General features: G+C 40.6%; 1 protein-coding gene across 3 annotated transcripts in view; it reads right to left on the bottom strand.

The window, feature by feature from the left end:
• The window catches only part of LOC128738231 (protein furry), a 159,020-nt gene extending 140,039 nt beyond the window's left edge, over positions 1-18,981 (bottom strand). For 2 of the 3 annotated variants that reach the window (XM_053833220.1, XM_053833217.1), the window contains exons 1-2: positions 18,769-18,981; positions 60-1,372 (exon numbers count right to left, since the gene is read on the bottom strand). In XM_053833220.1, coding sequence (XP_053689195.1) covers positions 60-1,372; positions 18,769-18,880 — 1,425 coding nt within the window. In that variant the 5' untranslated portion in view covers positions 18,881-18,981. Of the gene's footprint in view, positions 1-59; positions 1,373-10,113; positions 10,210-12,196; positions 12,253-18,768 lie in introns of those variants that run through there. The other variant, XM_053833219.1, reaches the window with a different exon arrangement.
• Between the last annotated feature and the right edge of the window lie 570 nt (positions 18,982-19,551).

The following is a 19,551-nucleotide window of genomic DNA, read 5'->3' on the forward strand; positions in this document are numbered from 1 at the left end:
AAGTAGATAAAACAATTTTAGCAACAAGATTTAAAAAATATATCGATTATGATTCTTACCGCGGCCACCGGAACTAGTATCTCCACAAACAGGCCGGCCATCGCGTGCTTGATGTCCTTATCCTTAACTTCTAGGAAGTACTGAGCACACTCATGCATAAACTGAAACGATGCCTCAAACTCCTCGATGGGGGCCATTTTTACACGGAAAAATTTCATCCCCATCAGCAGGCTTATAATACTGTGCGTGGTATGTGGAGTCGGTTCCTTGCTGCGAAGCTCCTTCAAATCCGTCATAAAGCGCTTTCTAACGGAGGCAAAGCGACTCTGCGCCAGCACGCCAATCACTTCCGCATACAGATCGGCAATCATGTGATTGTACTGTGCGTTCGGCGAACCCTGAACACCCTCTTTGTACTTGAACTGACGGAATGCGAGATTCTCAATATTTTTCACTATATTGTCATGACCAGGATGAAAGGGAAACTGCCGAAGGATTTCGATCAGCGCTAAACAGAAAATGAACTCAACTGCTGCTTCTCTCCGCTGCAGCTGGCATTCCAAATCATTGCTTGACTTCGCCGCGATGGGTTGTCTTTCAGTCTCTAAACGTTTGTAATCACGTTTAATATCGCCATCACAGGTCTGATGTCGATGCCAAGCAAGCAACGCATTCAGTAGCGATGGCAAACAGTGCTCAGCCACAGAGCCAAGCGCTTGCAGCAGTTGATCAAACTGATTATCTTCTCCGCGTTGCAATAATTTGGCCAGATTTTTCTCAGAACTTTCCAACATCACTGTCTCAATTTTCTTCTCCGCTTGCAGCGTAAAATCAGCAAACAATGTTCGCATTACGATTTCACCCGGCCTCAAAGTTCCGTCGCAAGCCGCCATCATATCGACTGTGACGGATGCACTGGTATGCACGACCGACGTTCGATTATGAGTATTCCAAGGCAACAATCCCAATCGTACCGATGTGTTGGTTGTGGTCATCGGAGATTTTACCGACTCAACTTCGGCAGGATTTTCCACTATCGTTACTGTATCTCCCTCGTCAGCAAAACTGCCATCCGTGGCAAGATTTCCTGCGCCAGCACCGGAGCCGGAACCATTACTGATGGTCGCTACCGTCGTCGCTGACGACAGTAGCTGCGAGCCGTTTTTCGAGCTGCGGTCACTGCTACCTAGTTTCGGCGTTCCGGTGAAATTAATCGAACCACGAGCATTGGTAATGATGCTGGCAGAGTCACTAGAACCGCCCACCGACGATGGTAGACCATCGGACAGAGACGCTGGCTCCGATAGTGACAGATTCTGCTGATTTACTACGTTGGCATTGCAATCACCGCCGCTGGGACCCGACTGCGGTTCTGTGGAGGGGAAAGAAAACGATATTCAAGATTAGTTTCAAACTAATTTTTTTAACTGTTTTTGGTATCATGATTACCCGTTTTATATTAATTTAATGCTATGACAAGAGAAGATTCAATATTATTTTAAAATTGAGCTAAAGTACTGACATTTTTCAAAATTATCGTACATTACCGTTTGGGTCGAAATCTCCTAAAAATTAATGACTTGTACATAGTTTATGGAATTATGATTAAAAATAACAATTCAATTTTTTCCAATTTTCTCGGACTTCGCTTATATTAAAAATTCATAACTCTTGAAACAAACACCATAGAACAAACATACATTATTACAACGCAAAATTCTTAGCAATCCAGCATAAAACTTAGAATAAATTGACTACACGTTCCGGGGCATTGCGGGACAGTTTCGGATTTGGATGACTTGGCTCGGGTGACCAGGTGTCCCGTATTGATGGATTTTTAATTATGCCAGAGGAGTGCTGCAGATAAGAGATTTTTTTTTAAATTTGTGAAAAGTTTTCATCTAAAAATATTCTGGTCACTTTATCATAAAAAGAACATTGAACAAAGTACCATAAAAATAACACAAAAATGACAGCGTAAATGACTTTAGCGCCATCTAATCTGATTTGTAAATGCAAAATCTATTTACATCTTCTTCTACCAGGATTGCTGCAGCCTTCGAAATACCCCTTTGTTTTAAGTACGAACGAATGATGGTGAGTAAGGACAGCATTCGTCCCGATCAAACCGGCTGCAGGACGCGAGTGTTTTTTTGTCGCAGTCTATCGTTACCGGGGGTTTGTTCACACTCCATCTTTACCAGTGATTTGTTCGCATCTCATCATATAATGTACAATGATGTTTACAATAGAACTATAAATATTTTCATTGTTATGCCAACTATTTTATGCATTTGCCCTTACATGAAGCTTTTTTGCAATCCGGCTGATTATTTTGAAATCATTTTAAAATAACATTCAACATTCATTTACGCTCTACCAGCATCACTCAGCACTTAAATTCAACCTAGATCGGGCACTCAGCTAGCATCGAATAAACTCGAAAAGACACAAAGCTTACACAAAAATAATACAAAAGTATGTTTAGTCAGAAGATTGACTTCAAAGCTGCATATGATACAATCAACCGATATTCTTCTTCCACCAACCGAGAACTGGGGTAGCTTTTGCCGTATCAACAACTCCTCTCCACTCTACTCGGTCTGGGCTACTCGTCGCCAATTCGTTAGGCGCCTCGACACACGCAAGTCAGCTTCGACCTGGTCGAGCCATTTAGTACGTTGGCCCATCGTAGTCTCCCAACTTTTATCAGGAATTCAGTTAGCCGCTAGCCGTTTGAATTCCGCCAAAAATAGTCCGCAACACCTTTCGTTCAAATACGACAAGTGCACGTATGTCTTCCGTAAGCAAAGTTACTGTGTCAAGTTCGTAGAGGACTACCGGTCTGATTAGCGATTGGTACATCGTTAGCTTTGTTCGGCGGCGTATGCTCCTTGATTGAAGCTTCTTGCGAAGCGAAAAGTAGGCTCCAGCTTGAATCCGTCCTTAAATCTCCTTACTCATATTATTATTGGCGATCGCGCACTCAAAAAGCAAAGTAAAGCCTTAGCCTTAATCCTCTAACGGGTAAGACCGTCTGTAGACGGCCTTCGCTTTTGAAGCTTCAGAACCACATACGAATTTTTTTTTGGATTGAGAATATGAGAAATATGTTCAGAACAGATTTCCAGACATGTTGATACTAATATCACAACATTCTGACCATGCGTTCAAAGTTATCATCTTTCAAAAACAAGAATTCCGAAAAATTCCGAAAAAAATTATGGTGCGAAAATGCTCAATTTTACGTTTGAAGAAAAACGACATCTAGAACAAAACGTTCAATCTCAAACTTTTCCTATGAGTAATTTACATGCTTTTTTTCAATTTTGTAAGATATTTGAACTGAAAAAATATTTGGGTAGAGCGTTTGGCATAAAAAACTAAAAAGAGAAATTGGACTATTTCATACCTAGCGGTCCTCCATGATACGGATGACAAACAGACAAACAAAAATAATTCTCAAATGATACATAATTCACCAGAATGAGACAGAAATATAGCACAAACGTAACATAAAAATTATTCAGGAAATAATATAAAAATAACATAAATTTGAGAAGTGGCACAAATGACACAAAGATGAACCATGTAAATGATACTAAAATTATACCCAAAGGACAACAAAATAAACATAAAAATGATTTAAAAATACATTTTTTGTTTCTAATTTGCCATTAGCTTTATATGAGGTGTTACTCAGTTGATTTGTAAATATTGTTTTATTTGACAATTTTACGATTATTAATAGCGTTATAATCGTAGAGCAACAGCTATCACAAGGAGAGATTTAAATGTCAATTCTGTGAGTATCAACAGATAATTTTAAGCACTGCCTTTTAGGAAAGTTTATTTATATTATGACAACAGAAGATTCAATATTTTGACATATGCAGAATGTACATTTAAATGCATGTTCTAAAATTAAGTGCAAGTACAGGCATTTCTGATAAGAAATGGGGAATTCAATAGGCACCCTGAGCAAAAAGAAACACGTATGCTTTATTAATTTTTCGTATTAACTCATTTATATGTACACTCACATGTCAGATATTTAACCGTATGCAAAACACTCGACTACAAGAGGTCCTTGTGAATAGGTCAACCGTTAAATTGTTATTGCATCCTTCCTGTATGAGTAAGACAAAACCAAAATCAACTCTGCACTTGTGAATCGATGTATTTTTCCTGTGTGTATAACCTATATTTTTCACACATCACTAAGTTCTTCATTACCGAATAATAACACTTAAAAATGAGAGCCAATAAAAAACAATATTTCGTTTGCCAATAATGGCGTGCTTACCGATCGATGATATAAACCAAACACAACACCAACACCGCAACTAAGGGCAGGGCGGGAGCGTGTCCTGTGAGCTACTGACTTTCAAACGGGAATCTACAAACAGCGCTCCCACTCATACGGCAGACTTATTGGAGAAGGCATGAAAACGAAGTGGTAAATATTTACCTCCACGGTCGTACCGACTAGTAGGAAAAAGCAATCGAGCAAAGGGAAACTTTCAATGTTTTCCTAAACTATCAAACATGATTTGTTTGTCTAAATTGTGGTTTCAAGCTGAACCACTTAGGAGCAAAATCCCTCGGCTCAATTTCTAATAATACTAATATATTCATCTTAACAAAAAAACGTTGCTGGATAAATTTATTTCTCTTCAGGACTACCACATTGCCCCCGATATTGGCAATGTATCATATCGCGTGACGTCCTTGCGCAACGTACGATGCCCATGAAATATTTTTAGTTATCACTTCCTCCTTTATTTACATACCGCACACCTCATAGTTCTAACATTCGAAAGCAATTAGTGCTTTGTAGGTGGAATGTTCCCTTTGAAATGTTTTCATTCGACATACCAAGTCTATTGCTGCTATTGGTTCACACTAACACTCAATATGAGCGGTTGTCCTAGCTAACAGCCTTCGAAATTTGTAGCTTCTAGAATTCATGTGATTGAATGTAGAGGTATATTGTTTTATCGCCTTAAATATCGGATTATCCGTACATGATATTGCTATCGTAGCTTTAAAGCTCTACCAATTTGCATGGCAGCATGCTTTTACTGCAGACAATCCTATAAACAAACAATGATGACCGAATAGAGAATTGAAGAAACAGCTTAATGCAAAATGCATGCCAATAAGGTCATGGTAGTTCAATAAGCTTAGGTAGGGTCGGCATTTATATTCCATGCATTTTCGCTGTTACTGAATCACTAGTCGATTTGATTTTTGAACATGCACCATGCGTTCCCACATTTATTGAAATGCATGGAGGTGCCGTATTAATTATAGGAAAAATTCTCTTTTTTTGAAGCTCGTCGACGCAGTGTGCGATAGTACAGAAAATGAGTGCAACATGAGTGAGTGTCTGACTTGAACCATTAATCCCTAATGTATCGCTAAATAAATTGCATAAATAGTAGACGATCTTTTATGAACAATTTCAAAAAACTGTAAAAACTGCTACGTGCAACAGCCAGAGTCAAGACCACAAAACAAAAAGTCGAAATTCAGCTATGCAATCCACAGGTGTGTGCAATAAAACATGAATCTTTTCTTGCTTGAAACTTGCTCGTTTGCACTCTCGTGTTCGGTCCATCGCTTTATGTGAGATTCTGGACACTAAAAAAAAGGTTATACCTTTCAACAGGCCGCCAAAATACTGAAGGTGCATTTTTTACATTTGTCACTTCAATCGTTTATGAAACGAATAAAATTCTCGCTAAGAATCCAACCCTACTCGTCTAGTACTGGCTTAGGTTGCTCTCCAGGTTGAGGACTGGATACACTGATCCCATTCTATAAGGTAAAGTACACGCGACTGTGGATGAATAACATTTCACCCACAGTCTTCTATGCACGCTTGACAAAATAGCTCGTGATTGAATCAAAAGCATATCTCGCTCGGTAAACAAGATACGAGAACCCATGTTTACGGTGGCGAACATCCGCTAATTATCATCCGACCTCATGCCAGCTAGCTAAATGAATAGCATTCGCTAATTGGCGGAATCAAAGAGCCACACTTCTGTCACGATTAACCACGAAGGGGATAGACGCGGCACTTGCTGAAGCACGCCACCACTAAAGCTGAAGTATTTAGCCCACATTCAGTTATTGTGCGTAACGTATGCTGTCCGCGTTTTCGGTTTTAGTTTTGTTGTTTAGCGTTGGATTTTATGAATGTTTTTCGACCAAAAACCCAACCCAAAAACAAACCCATTTTAACCCGAACCTCTGCAATTTTAACAATAGAAATATTTTACGGGCTACTACCTACCTATCCCCAAAATTTCAATTTTCATTATTGTATGATAATGTTTACCTTAGTTATCCCTGACTTGCCCATGCATGCTTTAGAGGGGCGCGGGCGGTAACGAACGAGTCCAACATCCAGCAGTACTCGTCAAACACCCCAGAAATTACCATATTTCTTTATATTTCAATTTGCTTGAAATTTACGAATAAATTAGCCAAATTTGACAAACGGTAATTTCAGTTTTTTAAATTTCAAATTCATTCTAGTACCGACTCTACAAATACACCATAATTAACTTTTTCAAATTCCGCTTCGCTGAGGCGTACACAGTCGAAAGAATCAAAATGGAATCAAACTAATTGAATCATTTGTTTAAAAATCCCATATGTGCTTTTGACACAATTGTAAGAAAAACACAAAAAGCTTACTCTCTCGAAATATTTTTAACCCCACCCAAAAGGAGTTTGAGAAACCAACCTTTTTCCAGCATTTAAGGACTCAAATCTGTCAATAATTCATGAAAATCGACTCATGTCAGATGGCGCTTGTGGGGGTTCGCAAACAAACGATTCAACCACACGAACGAGTTCGATATCTCAATTACTATTCTAACGATTGACTATATCGTACGCCGCCTTGAAGTACCAATACTATCGATCTATAGTGATATCGCTCGTGTGTTTACGGTATAACCTGCACTGCATTTCTTTTTCTATAATCACTACTGAATAAACGATATGCTAATTACTAATTTTATGCGTGCTCATGTGTAATAGGATATGCCCGTCCTTCACAGCTTGTTCTACTTTACCCACAAGTTCCTCACTGTCCAATTATAACCGTCCCTGGCGAGGGCTCATTGCTTTCCTCTGACCAGTACACTTAACTGACCACCCTCTGACCAGTACAGGACTCCGCAAGTAATAATAATAACTCTATTCGGAACAATCGGCAAAGACCCAGGCGACGAAAACGGACTAACGATTGGAAATTAGGAACATGGAACTGTCGGTCTCTAAATTTCCTCGGAAATACCCACGTGCTTTCTAAAGAAGTGAAGAGCCGCAAGTTCGACATCGTAGCGCTGCAGGAGGTATGCTGGAAAGGAACGATGGTACGTACGTATAGAGACGGTCATACCATCTACCAGAGCTGCGGCAATACACACGAGCAGGGAACAGCTTTTATAGTGATGGGCGAGATGCAGAAGCGGGTGATCGTGTGGTGGCCGATCAACCCCCGAATGTGCAGATTAAGAATCAAGGACCGATTCTTCAATATAAGCATAATTAACGTGCACAGCCCTCACCTAGGAAGTACCGATGATGACAAAGACGAATTCTACGCGCAGTTGGAGCGTGAATACGACCGCTGCCCAAGACATGATGTCAAAATTATCATCGGGGACTGTAATGCTCAGGTCGGTCAGGAGGAGGAATTCAAACCGGTGATTGGACGGTTCAGCGCCCACCCGCAAACGAACGAAAACGACCTAAGACTTGTCGACTTCGCCGCCTCCAAGAACATGGCCATACGTAGTACCTTCTTCTAGCATAACCTCTACCATCGGTACACCTGGAGATCACCCAACCAGACAAAATCACAAATCGGCCACGTTCTGACAGATAATCGGCACTTTTCAGACATTAGCGACGTCAGAACCTATCCGGGCGCTAACATTGATTCGGATCACTACCTGGTGATGGTAAGGATACGTCAAAAACTATCTGTTGTGAACAACATACGATACCGCCGACCGCCATGGCATAATCTAGCGCGACTGAAGCAACCGGAGATCGCCGAAAACTACGCGTTATCTCTCCAAACTGCGGTGCCGGAAGAGGGTGAGCTGGATGAAGCCCCTCTTGAGGACTGTTGGAATGCCGTGAAAACAGCCATTAACAGCGTAACGGAGAACTTCCTAGGCCGTGTGGCACCGAATCGACGTAACGAATGGTTTGACGAGGAATGCCAGCAGATATTGGCTGAGAAGAACGCAGCGCGGGTACAAATGCTGCGTAGAGCCACCCGTCAGAATGTGGAGCGATACAAACAGAAGCGGAGGCAGCAAACCCGACTGTTCAAGGAGAAGAAGCGCCACCAAGAGGAGAAGGAGTGCGAAGAACTCGAACAGCTGTACCGCTTTCACGACACACGGAAGTTCTATCAGAGACTCTACGGATCTCGCAAACGCTTCGTGCCGCGGGCCGAAATGTGCAGAGATAAAGATGGAGGTATCTTGGCTGACGACCGTGCGGTGATCGAAAGGTGGAAGCAGCACTACGATGAACTCCTGAATGACGTGCAGGCGGAAGACCATGATAGCGAAGGAAGTGACCACATTGGTGCAGCAAGCGACGAAGATGTGCCACCCCCATCGATAAGGGAAGTAAAAGAAGTCATCCAGCGGCTGAAGAACAACAAAGCAGCGGGAAAGGATGGCATTGGAGCGGAACTTATTAAGATGGGCCCGGACAAGTTGGTCGGCTGTCTGTATCAACTGATTGTCAAGATTTGGGATACGGAACGACTATCGGAGGAGTGGAAAGACGGGGTTATCTGCCCTATCTACAAGAAAGGTGATAAGCTGGATTGTGAGAACTACCGAGCCATCACTATCCTGAATGCCGCCTACAAAGTGCTGTCCCAAGTCATCTTTCATCGACTATCGCCAATAGCCAATAGATTTGTGGGAAGTTACCAGGCCGGCTTCATGGAGGGTCGGTCTACAATTTTCACCCTGCGGCAGATCCTCCAGAAGTGCCGCGAATTCCGAGTCCCCACGCACCACCTGTTCATCGATTTCAAAGCAGCATATGATAGCGTAAACCGACAAAAGCTATGGAAAATTTTGGACGAAAACAGCAAACTGCTGGAAGGTGCATGGATTATAGCTCAGATTATAGCTTGGTTCGACCCATGCACCTCCCAGCATTAGACAAAAGGTAGGAGTCAAAATGACTACTTGTCAATCATAGCTACCAATACCCCCCCCCCTCCCTTTCCGCTCTTCCCCTCCTTCACCAAAAAAAAAATTTTCATTTCTTTCCCCTACCGTCCCTTCATCAATTGTAGAACCATCGTTTCAAAAAAATATTGTTTATTTGTGATATTTATTTTATGAAGAGTATCATGTTCGTATCTTAAATTTTGCAAAGTTCAAGTGACTATAATCTAACAAAAAAATTGCAAATAGGTTTAGATTGGGTAACGAACTTAGAACCTGTATTCAAATACATACCATCTTGTCGACATTAGCTTTCGGCGTTTAACTTGACCTGATCCTTTGACTTTAATTTCTAATATTTGTCTTGCCAATTTTGCGTTTTTATTTGTGACATTAGACTTTAATTTTTGGCTTTTTGACCTTTATTTTTAATTTTGACTTTTTGCTTATGACCTTTTACTTTTGACTTTTAACGAGTTTTTCCAGAGTCAAAATTTTTTCGTGTATTTGCTTTAGACTCTAAAAATTTTACCTCCAATTTAACTTTCAACTTTAATTCTAATTTCAGTTCAATTCTAAGTCCTATTTCAAATTCAAGCTTCAATTTTAGTATAATGTCGAGTCAAATTTCCAATCCACTTTCAGTTTAACTTCAAGTCCGCTTCGTGTCCTATCTTTTCTATGATATTGAATACAAAAAAAAATTATTATGATGTAACTCGGAAGTTCGGAAGATTGGATAAACATAAATTCACCATCCTGCTTGATTTTTTCAGACAAAACATGTTTTTGAAAAGTCGGTGTCCATTTGCTGTTTTTGTCTGGGCAGACCAGTATGGCATAGATTCGGCTGCCTCAGTAAGCCTCCAACTTCGATACTTACGCTTGGAAGAGAAAATATGCAATGATTGTCCAATCCGTACAGCTACTCTAATTAATTTCGAAGAAATGCTGCTCCGTTCGAACATAAAACGAATTTCTGTACGTAATAAACGATAATGGTCAATCGGTGCCAGCCATTAGAGCAACAATTACTAGCATTCAAACTGTGAAAAGTGGTGAACCAAGCGTTACCTCCATTCCCCGGGTACTGGTGCCCTAATTACTTTTTAATCCGCCAATTATACTCGCTAATAGTGCTACCCATCCAACGAAACATACAGCCAGGATCGCATCCTTCCAGCGAAATCATGCAAATTCCATAAAAACGACGATACTAATTACTTGTAAACAGCAAATCTGCAAAGTAAACAGTAGCTCGCGCAAAATTCGTGCCATTTGGCAATGCCGTGACGAACAATTTAGTTTTACGAGTATGAAGAAAACAATGGATGAGCGCATAACGGCGAGAAATGAAAAAATATATATATTTGTAGCGGGGTGGTGTGGTCGCACATAAAATACGACTAAAGCCACGTTATGGCTGGATTCGGATTTTTATTTTAGCAAACAGGAAATGCACCATTAGCAACAGGACATTCAATTGTGCACAGTTCTTTAATATTGCCCCCAATTTATTATTTTCAAGATTTGAATTTTCTAGAAATTTTTTAGTAGAGCTCACTTAGGGGGGGAGGGTGAAACGGGATTAAGATTTGTTACTTAATATAAAAGTTTGTTACTTAATAACAAACTATTTTTAACATATGTGTTCAAAAAGACACGAAAATTCATAATTTAATAATCAGCATGAGCAATAGATGTTTGTTTAGGAAGAATACAATATTATTTTCATGCGAATATTTTCTCACGCTATATTGACTGTTTTTATTTAAAGTTGGAAAACAAAAACTTGACCAATGTTTTACGTCAGCCATGAGGACGTGTCTATAACACAACCCTTCTAGATTTTGTCTATTTTTCAGATATTCTTGTTGAGAAGACAGGCTCAAACCCACACATCAACGATGCCGCCAAGACATAATATCGGCTGACATGACCAACGTACATCAATTTATTTTAATTCAATCCAACTCATCAATATAATTTTCCATAATCTGCGTATAATTGGAAAAATAAATCATACGCCCGACCGTTATCTAATTCGAAACACCCATTTCATTCTATATTTGCACCTAATACGTACACGAATGTCACTGAAACACAAATAGCCTTGATTATCATTACGTGCACCTACGTTACGTATTTACATCAAAGCGGTGACATCATGCCACCGGCAGACAGCGAAATCCATATTTTCACCGGAGCGCTAATAAACAACTAGATATTGAACATTTGCCACCGCAGTCCGTCCGTAGCCATGTAGGTACTGTTTATAATTGAATTAACATCCATTTCACATTGCCATGGGCGCCCTTCTCGGGTCCGCCAGATCGGAACACGCCGCCAGCAGATGAGCAGTCGCATTGTCGGCCATCACACAGCGGACTCTGCACTGTTCGTAGGTGTACACACTTTCGGTTGACCGCAAAATTGTGCTATATGGAGAGAGCCATTTTGGCAGTGTGCCTCATACTCAGGAGCAACATAGTATGTCGACATAAACAGGCAAAATTGAGTAAATCAGTACCACAGGTTTGTGTGACATTTACTGTTGTTTAAATAACAAAGCGGTTGGGTCCACCAAAATCAGCAAACAACAGCAACCCAAACTCTCTAACAGTACATTATCATGCCACATTGGCTACTCATTCAGACAGATAAAAGTACGCCAGCTGATTCATGACCACGCGGTGTGTAAATTTGACGCCCGATGTAAAATAAGAAGAGCACCAGTTCGTGGTTTCAAAATCGACTATAAATTTCATTATTTTTTGATTCAATAAAACCCGCTACACGAACAGAAAACAGTTGACATTAAATATTTTTTGTCCTCAATAAATTAATTGAATTAATATTATTCCACATGAGCAATCCACGTCCGTCTCCGCCTAGAGGATGTAACGTTACTGCACTGGTTCACCACCCTCACGCTACTGCAAACACAAGCAAACACACAATCCGACCTCTTCGCGTTAAACTGTAAACGTGTTACAAACCGGTACGACGGACATGCGGGTGTCAACCGCGGTCAGGACAAAAAAGTCATCCCCCGCACGCGAACCGCGGCAATTCCTAATCGTTCGCGATCGTTGCTCACACTAAATGGCTTAAATTTACCATCCAAGCAAAAAAGTGACCATATCTTACACCGAATGTGTACTGCCTCTGCCACACACCGCCACCGTCGCCGAAAACTTCCGCCCGCGATTTGCCGCATCTCGCTGATCGTCGCAGAGCCGGGCTGGCGAGATTTCCGCCGTCTGCCAGGCAAATATTTACACGAGCAGGCTAATTGTGTGACGCGATTTTTCATATTTTCATCCTACATGGATGTGAGCGGGGATGCACTGTTTTTTTTTTCTTTCTTGGCATCATACTCGTTGCCGTATTCGTCATTCGATTTTCATAATGATCTCCCAACAAATCGCGTTCGCTTTTCCCTGTAAGGTATTTACATCTTATTACTGGTTGTTGCCAGCCAAAAAAGCTGGACTTTACTCTTAGCATTCTAATAAGAACTATCCATAGTAATGAAGCTGTAATGAAAAGACCCGGGAAAACCATAATTGTCTTTCAAAATGACATTTATAATTTCGTCCTTGTTAACCATGAAATATAAAAAAATAAGCCGGTGACGCTACATTACGTTTCTGAAATATGGTATTCTATTCAGATAGACTAAAGCGTGCACAATATGTCAACCCTCAGCGAGAGGAAGAACATTGTGTTAGTTTTTCAAGTTCTTATATAACAACAAATTCAGTTTCGGTAGTTAAATTATTTTAAGCCAATTGCAACTTGTCCGTTTTACTTGTTACTCATAGCTCAAACATATGTATCGGCGCACCTTCCGACTTTTGTCAAATGAACGAAGATAATCTCCCAAAGCAATGCTGCTCTCCCTTCCCTCTGGTTAAGCTAGTAAAGCATCACCCTCCACTCGTCCTTGCCCACAACGACCATCATTCTAATCAAACGAAAACGGTCCCACATTTTGATATGAATTTTAGAATTCCGCAATTCCGAATTCTTTGCCAGTGTTGACTGGTTAGGTTTTTTCGGAAATTATGCCAACATTGCATTGAACATTCTGCACGGAATTAGGCACATAATCGATCGACATGTACGTAAGATAGTACAGTAAACAGCCAGTTTTGGTTGACCCGCGAGCTTCACATGCTAAAATAAAACTAAAAGTAAATCTGGACGCCCCGTGTGTGTCGCCGGCACGCATCTTGTGGTAGTGTGGCATAACTTTGTTCACATGTTTATAAAGAACAACTGGTAAAGTTTCGTCAAAATATTCCACCGCGTTGCGTAGTAGTACGAATGGAACTCGAACGACGTAAAAAAATTGTGCACAGCCACCTGGAAAATCCAGTGGTCTGAATCAAAGTTGGCTAAAGGGCTAAAAATGCCAAAATCGATCGTGTGTAATATTCTTAAGGTTTATAAGAAGTATATGGGTGTGGAAAGAACTTTCAAGAAAACCGGAACTAGGAACCGAAAGCTGAGCAGGAAGATATTGAGGTGCGTTAAGTTCAATCCTGGTATCCCCACTCGGGCTATGGCTAGAAGGTGCGACGTCAACTATAAAACCACGCGGGATGTTCTGGCTCCAGAAGGCTATAGGTCTTACAGTGCCAGTAAACTTCCGAATTGGCACTTGAGGTAGAATTTGGTAGTCGAGAAGCATGCTAGGCAAGTTTTGTACAAGCAAGTTTTGACGAAATTCAACGGATGTACTTTGATGAACGACGAGACTTACGTGAAAATGGACTTCAAGCAACTTCCTTGTCAAACATTTTATATTGCTTGCAGCTGGGCGTGATGATGAGCCAGGCAAGTTTAATTAGTGTTTCATCATAAATTCACGAGGAAAGCCATGACCAGGCAAGCAATATTTAGCTGTGGACTAAAGACTGCGCCTTTCATCACTTCCTCAATAATGACATCAAGTGTATATGTGCAAGAATGCTTGAAAAAACGAATTTTGCCATTCATTCGAAAACAATGTTATATTCTGACATAATTTAGCTAACTAGCAAAGCAAAGCAAAGCCTAGATGCTACATTCTGTTATCGAAACTTGACCTTCTTTTTTATACGACAGACTTCGCAGCCAGCAGTACAGGACAATTGCAGGGCCAGTTTCTACGATCCTTTTGACTCTAGCAGCCTAATTTAGCAAACTATCACTGCTCCAAAGTGGTATCGATTGTTGATAATGTCAATTTCGTGCCAAAAGAGATGAACCCTCCAAATTGTCCGGGGTTTCGACTCATTCAAAATTTTTGCCCGGCAAGCTGCCCATAATCCATCCAATGTTGCAAATCGAGCGAGAAGTAAATGATCCTCATTCTCACGCGAAAGGGTATCCAGCTTTTTACAAGCCGTAATGGCAGACGTGTTAATAATATTTGAACAGCATTTCTGACATTTCCCTAAAACATCGCACGTTTTCTTTCCGTACATTCCTTTAGTTTTACAGTGAACACGCGGAAAGAAAGCGTGTGTTGTATTAGGAAAATGTCAAAAATGCTGTTCAAATATTACGAACACCTCCGCTATTATGGCTCGTATAAAGCTGAATAAGAAGCATAGTATCCAACGCTTACACCGCTGACGCAAGCGTACAACTGGTGCTGTGTGCATACATTCTGCTATCTTCACACTCGTCTCGTGGGCGCAAGAAGCAACATGTGAATGCAATAGCTACCCAGATTGTACTTGAGCTACAAAACCGCTGGAATGCCGATCAACGGCGAGTAAATTGCCTAACTACCATAGTCCAGTAGTTATCTAAGAGTGCGTTAAGCACAATAGCCCCTCCCTGAAGTAATACCGATAAGGTGGTGCCAGGGGGGATTGAGGCTGGAGATTCGAATAGGGTTTTAGTGGGTCTGGATCCTCACGCCCCATTAGGGGGGTCGGGATACCAAACCCCACTCCCTGAGTTGTCTCCTCAGGTGTCTGATAGTACCGTATCTTCTAAGGTGCTGAGCAGATTTCCCTAATCGTAAAGCGTACTCGCAAGCGCACAGCCTCGTAACGTCTTTCTGCACGAACCTGCTCACAAAACTAACAACACATGAGCTAGCAACAGCCCGCGAGCGCCACACTGGGATGTAGTGCCACATATTTTGCTTTACTTCTTCTTTTTTTCTTCGCGCTTACACACCGGTAAGAGAGCTGGCCTCGCGAGCGATCAGTATCGGGTTACTCGGGTTACACTAACGACCGAAAGCGGCGACTATGGCTGATAGCTAAATACACACTGTAGTTTGTTAAATATAATGTTTTAGTGTCCGCATATGATGAGTGAAAGCCAGTAAGTAGCTCGAAACGTACGGACAGACTGGCACTGGAAATTAAATTTATTTTCGCCGAAAACCGCCGATCACAAGAAGGAAAAAATTCGAACTGTGGCGATCAACTCAATGGAACATGAACAGAAGAATAAATACACACTCGCAAAAACACGTGGCAGTGGATGAAAAAATAAGAAAGAGTCCGACCGAGATACCCGTGCCAGCCTGTTACAACGAGATCGCGCGTGTGAGAAAATTGGAATACACGAGCGAGGGCTTCGCAATCCATCTATAGAATCGTTTAGTCATCCATGAGGATGCATTTTTCGTACTGCGTATGAACCTCATTGTGTAACTTCTGGGCACGTTTTTTGGCCACTAGATTCTGCTACTAGATCCTTTTTGATTGCTTACTGGTCCGAAATCCTTCTCGTCGACGAATCCTTCTGACGGTGCTTTATATGGCATTGAATTTCTTGGTGATATCATAATTCTACAGCCCTAGGTTTGACCTAATCGTTCTTAACAGCTACAAATGCAGCTTCTGATGCCTAGTTCTTCTACGACGCTTGCTATGGTCCAGCCGATCGATAGTATGCCACTCACGGAAATGTTTAAAAACGCAGCACACGGTCGATTCAGCCAATTTCAACGACTTCGTGAAATATGAACCTGATCACATCGATTTTTTGAAGTGGTGTCTTGGATTAGGTGCTGGGACATTACTCTCCTCCATGGGAACATTGGAGGAACATAAGAACTAGGTTAACTTTCGTTCCGCCTCCTTCTTTTGAAACTTCGCCATTGAGGTGAACCTGTTAGTGGTTCCTACCATAAACAATTATTTCAGTATATGTACCACAGCTTTTCAACATTTTAATGCCTATATTGCCAAACTGTGGCCCTTCGAGGCAGTCCATGGTTTTTTGTAAATGATAGTTGATCGTAGATAGTATATATTACATTTTGTTATGAGCCGAGAACCGTACAAATTTACCATTTACCATAGCCATTTACCACGAACAAAATTACTTTTTTAACATTACATCTACATTACCTGGAAATGAGGAGTCATTAACTTTACGTCGGAAAACCCAATTTCGGAAGCAGTTTTTGGGCCCAAAACAGAGGCTCTGTTTTTAGAAATGTATTCACTGCATAATTCTTGTCAATCTGAGCATAGGGTATATATTTTCATGAACACAATTTTTGTGTCAAACCAAAAAAACTGCTTTTTAAATTGGCAGAATCAATGATGACTCATTTAACCTTAACCCATTATGACCCAGCGTATGATATATCATACCTCGTCTTCAAAACCTGTTTACTGCTGAATTTCAATAGTTAGCATTGTTAATATATCACTACAAGAGAGATAAGACATCAATCTGATGTGTGTGTGATATAATTTGTCAGTTTTTGTCATTTCATCTGTATTTTCAACAGTGCAAAGTTGTGACAAATGGCGGAAAAAAAGTTGAAAAAATGTTTGTCTCCAAAACGCATGAAAAAGTCTACATTTAGTGACGAAACATTACCTGACATGTAAATTAGTATTTATATGTAAAGTCTATCACAAAATTCGATAAGAAATCTGTAAAAAACTTTGTGATTTGTTTGTTTGAAACTGAGCCTATAAAATATTTAACCTGCGATATTTTGGCCTTGAAAGCATTCCAAATGACGATTTTGCGTTTCCCGACACATTCGAGCCATAATATAGTAGATTACAGAGTTTCACTTCATTTGGTCCAAATTTAGGTATACCCGGGTCATAATGGGTTAATCTATATATATCTAAAAGTGAACCGCCCGGTTAGCTTCGAGGTACGATGCTGGTCTAACAAGCCAGTCGTCGTATGTTCGAATCTCGGCTAGGCGGTGCTTGCCAAATAGTCAGCAGGATCGTTACAGTGGTCCCGTAATTTTTCTGTACTTTAAACAGCCGGCTGCAAAGTCGGTCGATAAAGAAGGGTATTGTCTAATGACGGTTTAAGCCCACTGCTTTGCCTTTTATATATATAAAAGTGAGCGTGAGTATGTTTGTATGTATGTTCCCCCATAACTCCAGAAGGCCTTGACCGATCTCCACTAAACTTTGAACACAGGTTCCTTGATATAACGGAATCAGCGCTGGGGGCTCGACAAACAGTAAGCGAGGGAGGTTCTATAATAGGGGGGAGGGGGTTCCCTAATAGGTGAGGCCATAACTTCGAAACGCTTTGACCGTTCTTTATTAAACTTGGCAAACATGTTCCTTGACATCAGCGAATCAGCACAACAAAGGGGGCATCAGCATGACAAAGGGGGGCTATGGGTGGGTGGCCATTGTTAAAAGCGAAAGGTGGAAATAAGAAAAATGTCTTCGTTTCTCTTTCTTTATAGGGTTTTAAAGGGATTTCCGTAAAGAAAACAGATATCAGATCAGATCGGGCACTCATCTAGCCAGAAATAATGTACAGGAAAAAAACAAAAACATGTTTTAAAAACAGATATGTATCAAAACTTCCTTATAAAACCAACATTTGATTGGGTTCAATCGACGTACAACTGAGTACAATTCTCGGGTAAATTTTCAAATAGACCTAAGTGACAATGAGAGATTCTCTTCGCGTCTCCTCTCTTCCGCTTTTTACGGCGATCCTGATGCATTTTAACACATCAGCTTGGCATAAAACGGTTACCGGAGTCACTGGTTAGCTAAATGTTTTGAAAATTTCCTTTTCTATGCATTTATGTAGCCGTGAAAGACGGAAGAGAGGAGACGCGAAGAGAATCCGTCATTGTCACTTAGGTCTATTTGAAAATTTACCCGAGAATTGAATACCATCGACGCAGCGACCCAATTACTTGAGCTGTCATATTCAAGACTACTATTGATACTAATTTTTATTTAAAAGTATGCCACAAATATATAAATTTGCATTAATTTTTGGAATGGTTCTAACATTAAATGATTTAATGAAAACAATTTCCGAATGAAAAAATGAATAGACAAAATTTCCAAGAAAAAAATATTGGTCCGAAAAAGATCAATGAACTGAGCCTAACGGGAACAGGTAATGTAAACATTGCAATCAAGAATCATCAAACTTCCAAACATTATAATTGAAACCCTTTGTCTGTTTTTCACAATGAGATCGACCATCGATTGCATTAATCGATAAACTCTTGAGCCAATTGAAAAAATTTTCACCAGATTTTCTTTTTTTTCCTCAAACTTACCAGCGCCTCCGATGGCGACGGAGCTGCTCGCTGGAACGAGATTGTTATCGGACGACCCGTCCTCACCGTTGTCACCACCACAATCCTGTTCCTCGCCGACGGAACGCTGCATTATCACTCCCGAAAACGCGCCGCGAACCGATTAACCCGGATAAAATACTAAAAATTAATGAAAAATTTTGTGCGTCACACGATCGATAACAAAAACTTTCGCGAACGCCCCGTCCCGTTATTATGAACGAATGACAGCTATTTATGCGAAGCAGTGCAAGCAGATTATTAATAAAAAATAAATGTGACAAGATTTGGATCAAAAGGTCTGTGCCATATAGGAGAAAGAAAAAAAAGATTTGTGGTTCGATTTACGCAGAAACCATGCTAAAAACTTTCCAAACATGTGTTTTGCAGGAAAGCGAAAATCACGTGAATAAACTTTATTGTATAATAATACTAATTCAGCAAATATTATTCAATGCAACAATGAGATTATGAGGTGTGAAGGTGATTGTAAATGCTGCAAACAATTTGTTAATAAAATTATATGAAAATCACTAATTAATGGTCGAAGGTTAATTTACATATTAGACTTCTGCCCTATTGAATTGTTGGTCTTCAATATTTGGAAAGCGCCGTATGGCCGAAACACATACACATATAGGAATATGGCCGTGAAAGTCGGTGAATTTAGTTTCGTCCCGCTTGCTCGCCTGTGTGTGAACGTCACAAACCAAGCTAACTGTGAAAAGCGTTGGGCTCGGTCTCGGCACAAACTACCGATCCAAC

The sequence above is a fragment of the Sabethes cyaneus genome, chromosome 2, assembly GCF_943734655.1.
Source record: "Sabethes cyaneus chromosome 2, idSabCyanKW18_F2, whole genome shotgun sequence".
Classification (NCBI taxonomy): domain Eukaryota; kingdom Metazoa; phylum Arthropoda; class Insecta; order Diptera; family Culicidae; genus Sabethes; species Sabethes cyaneus.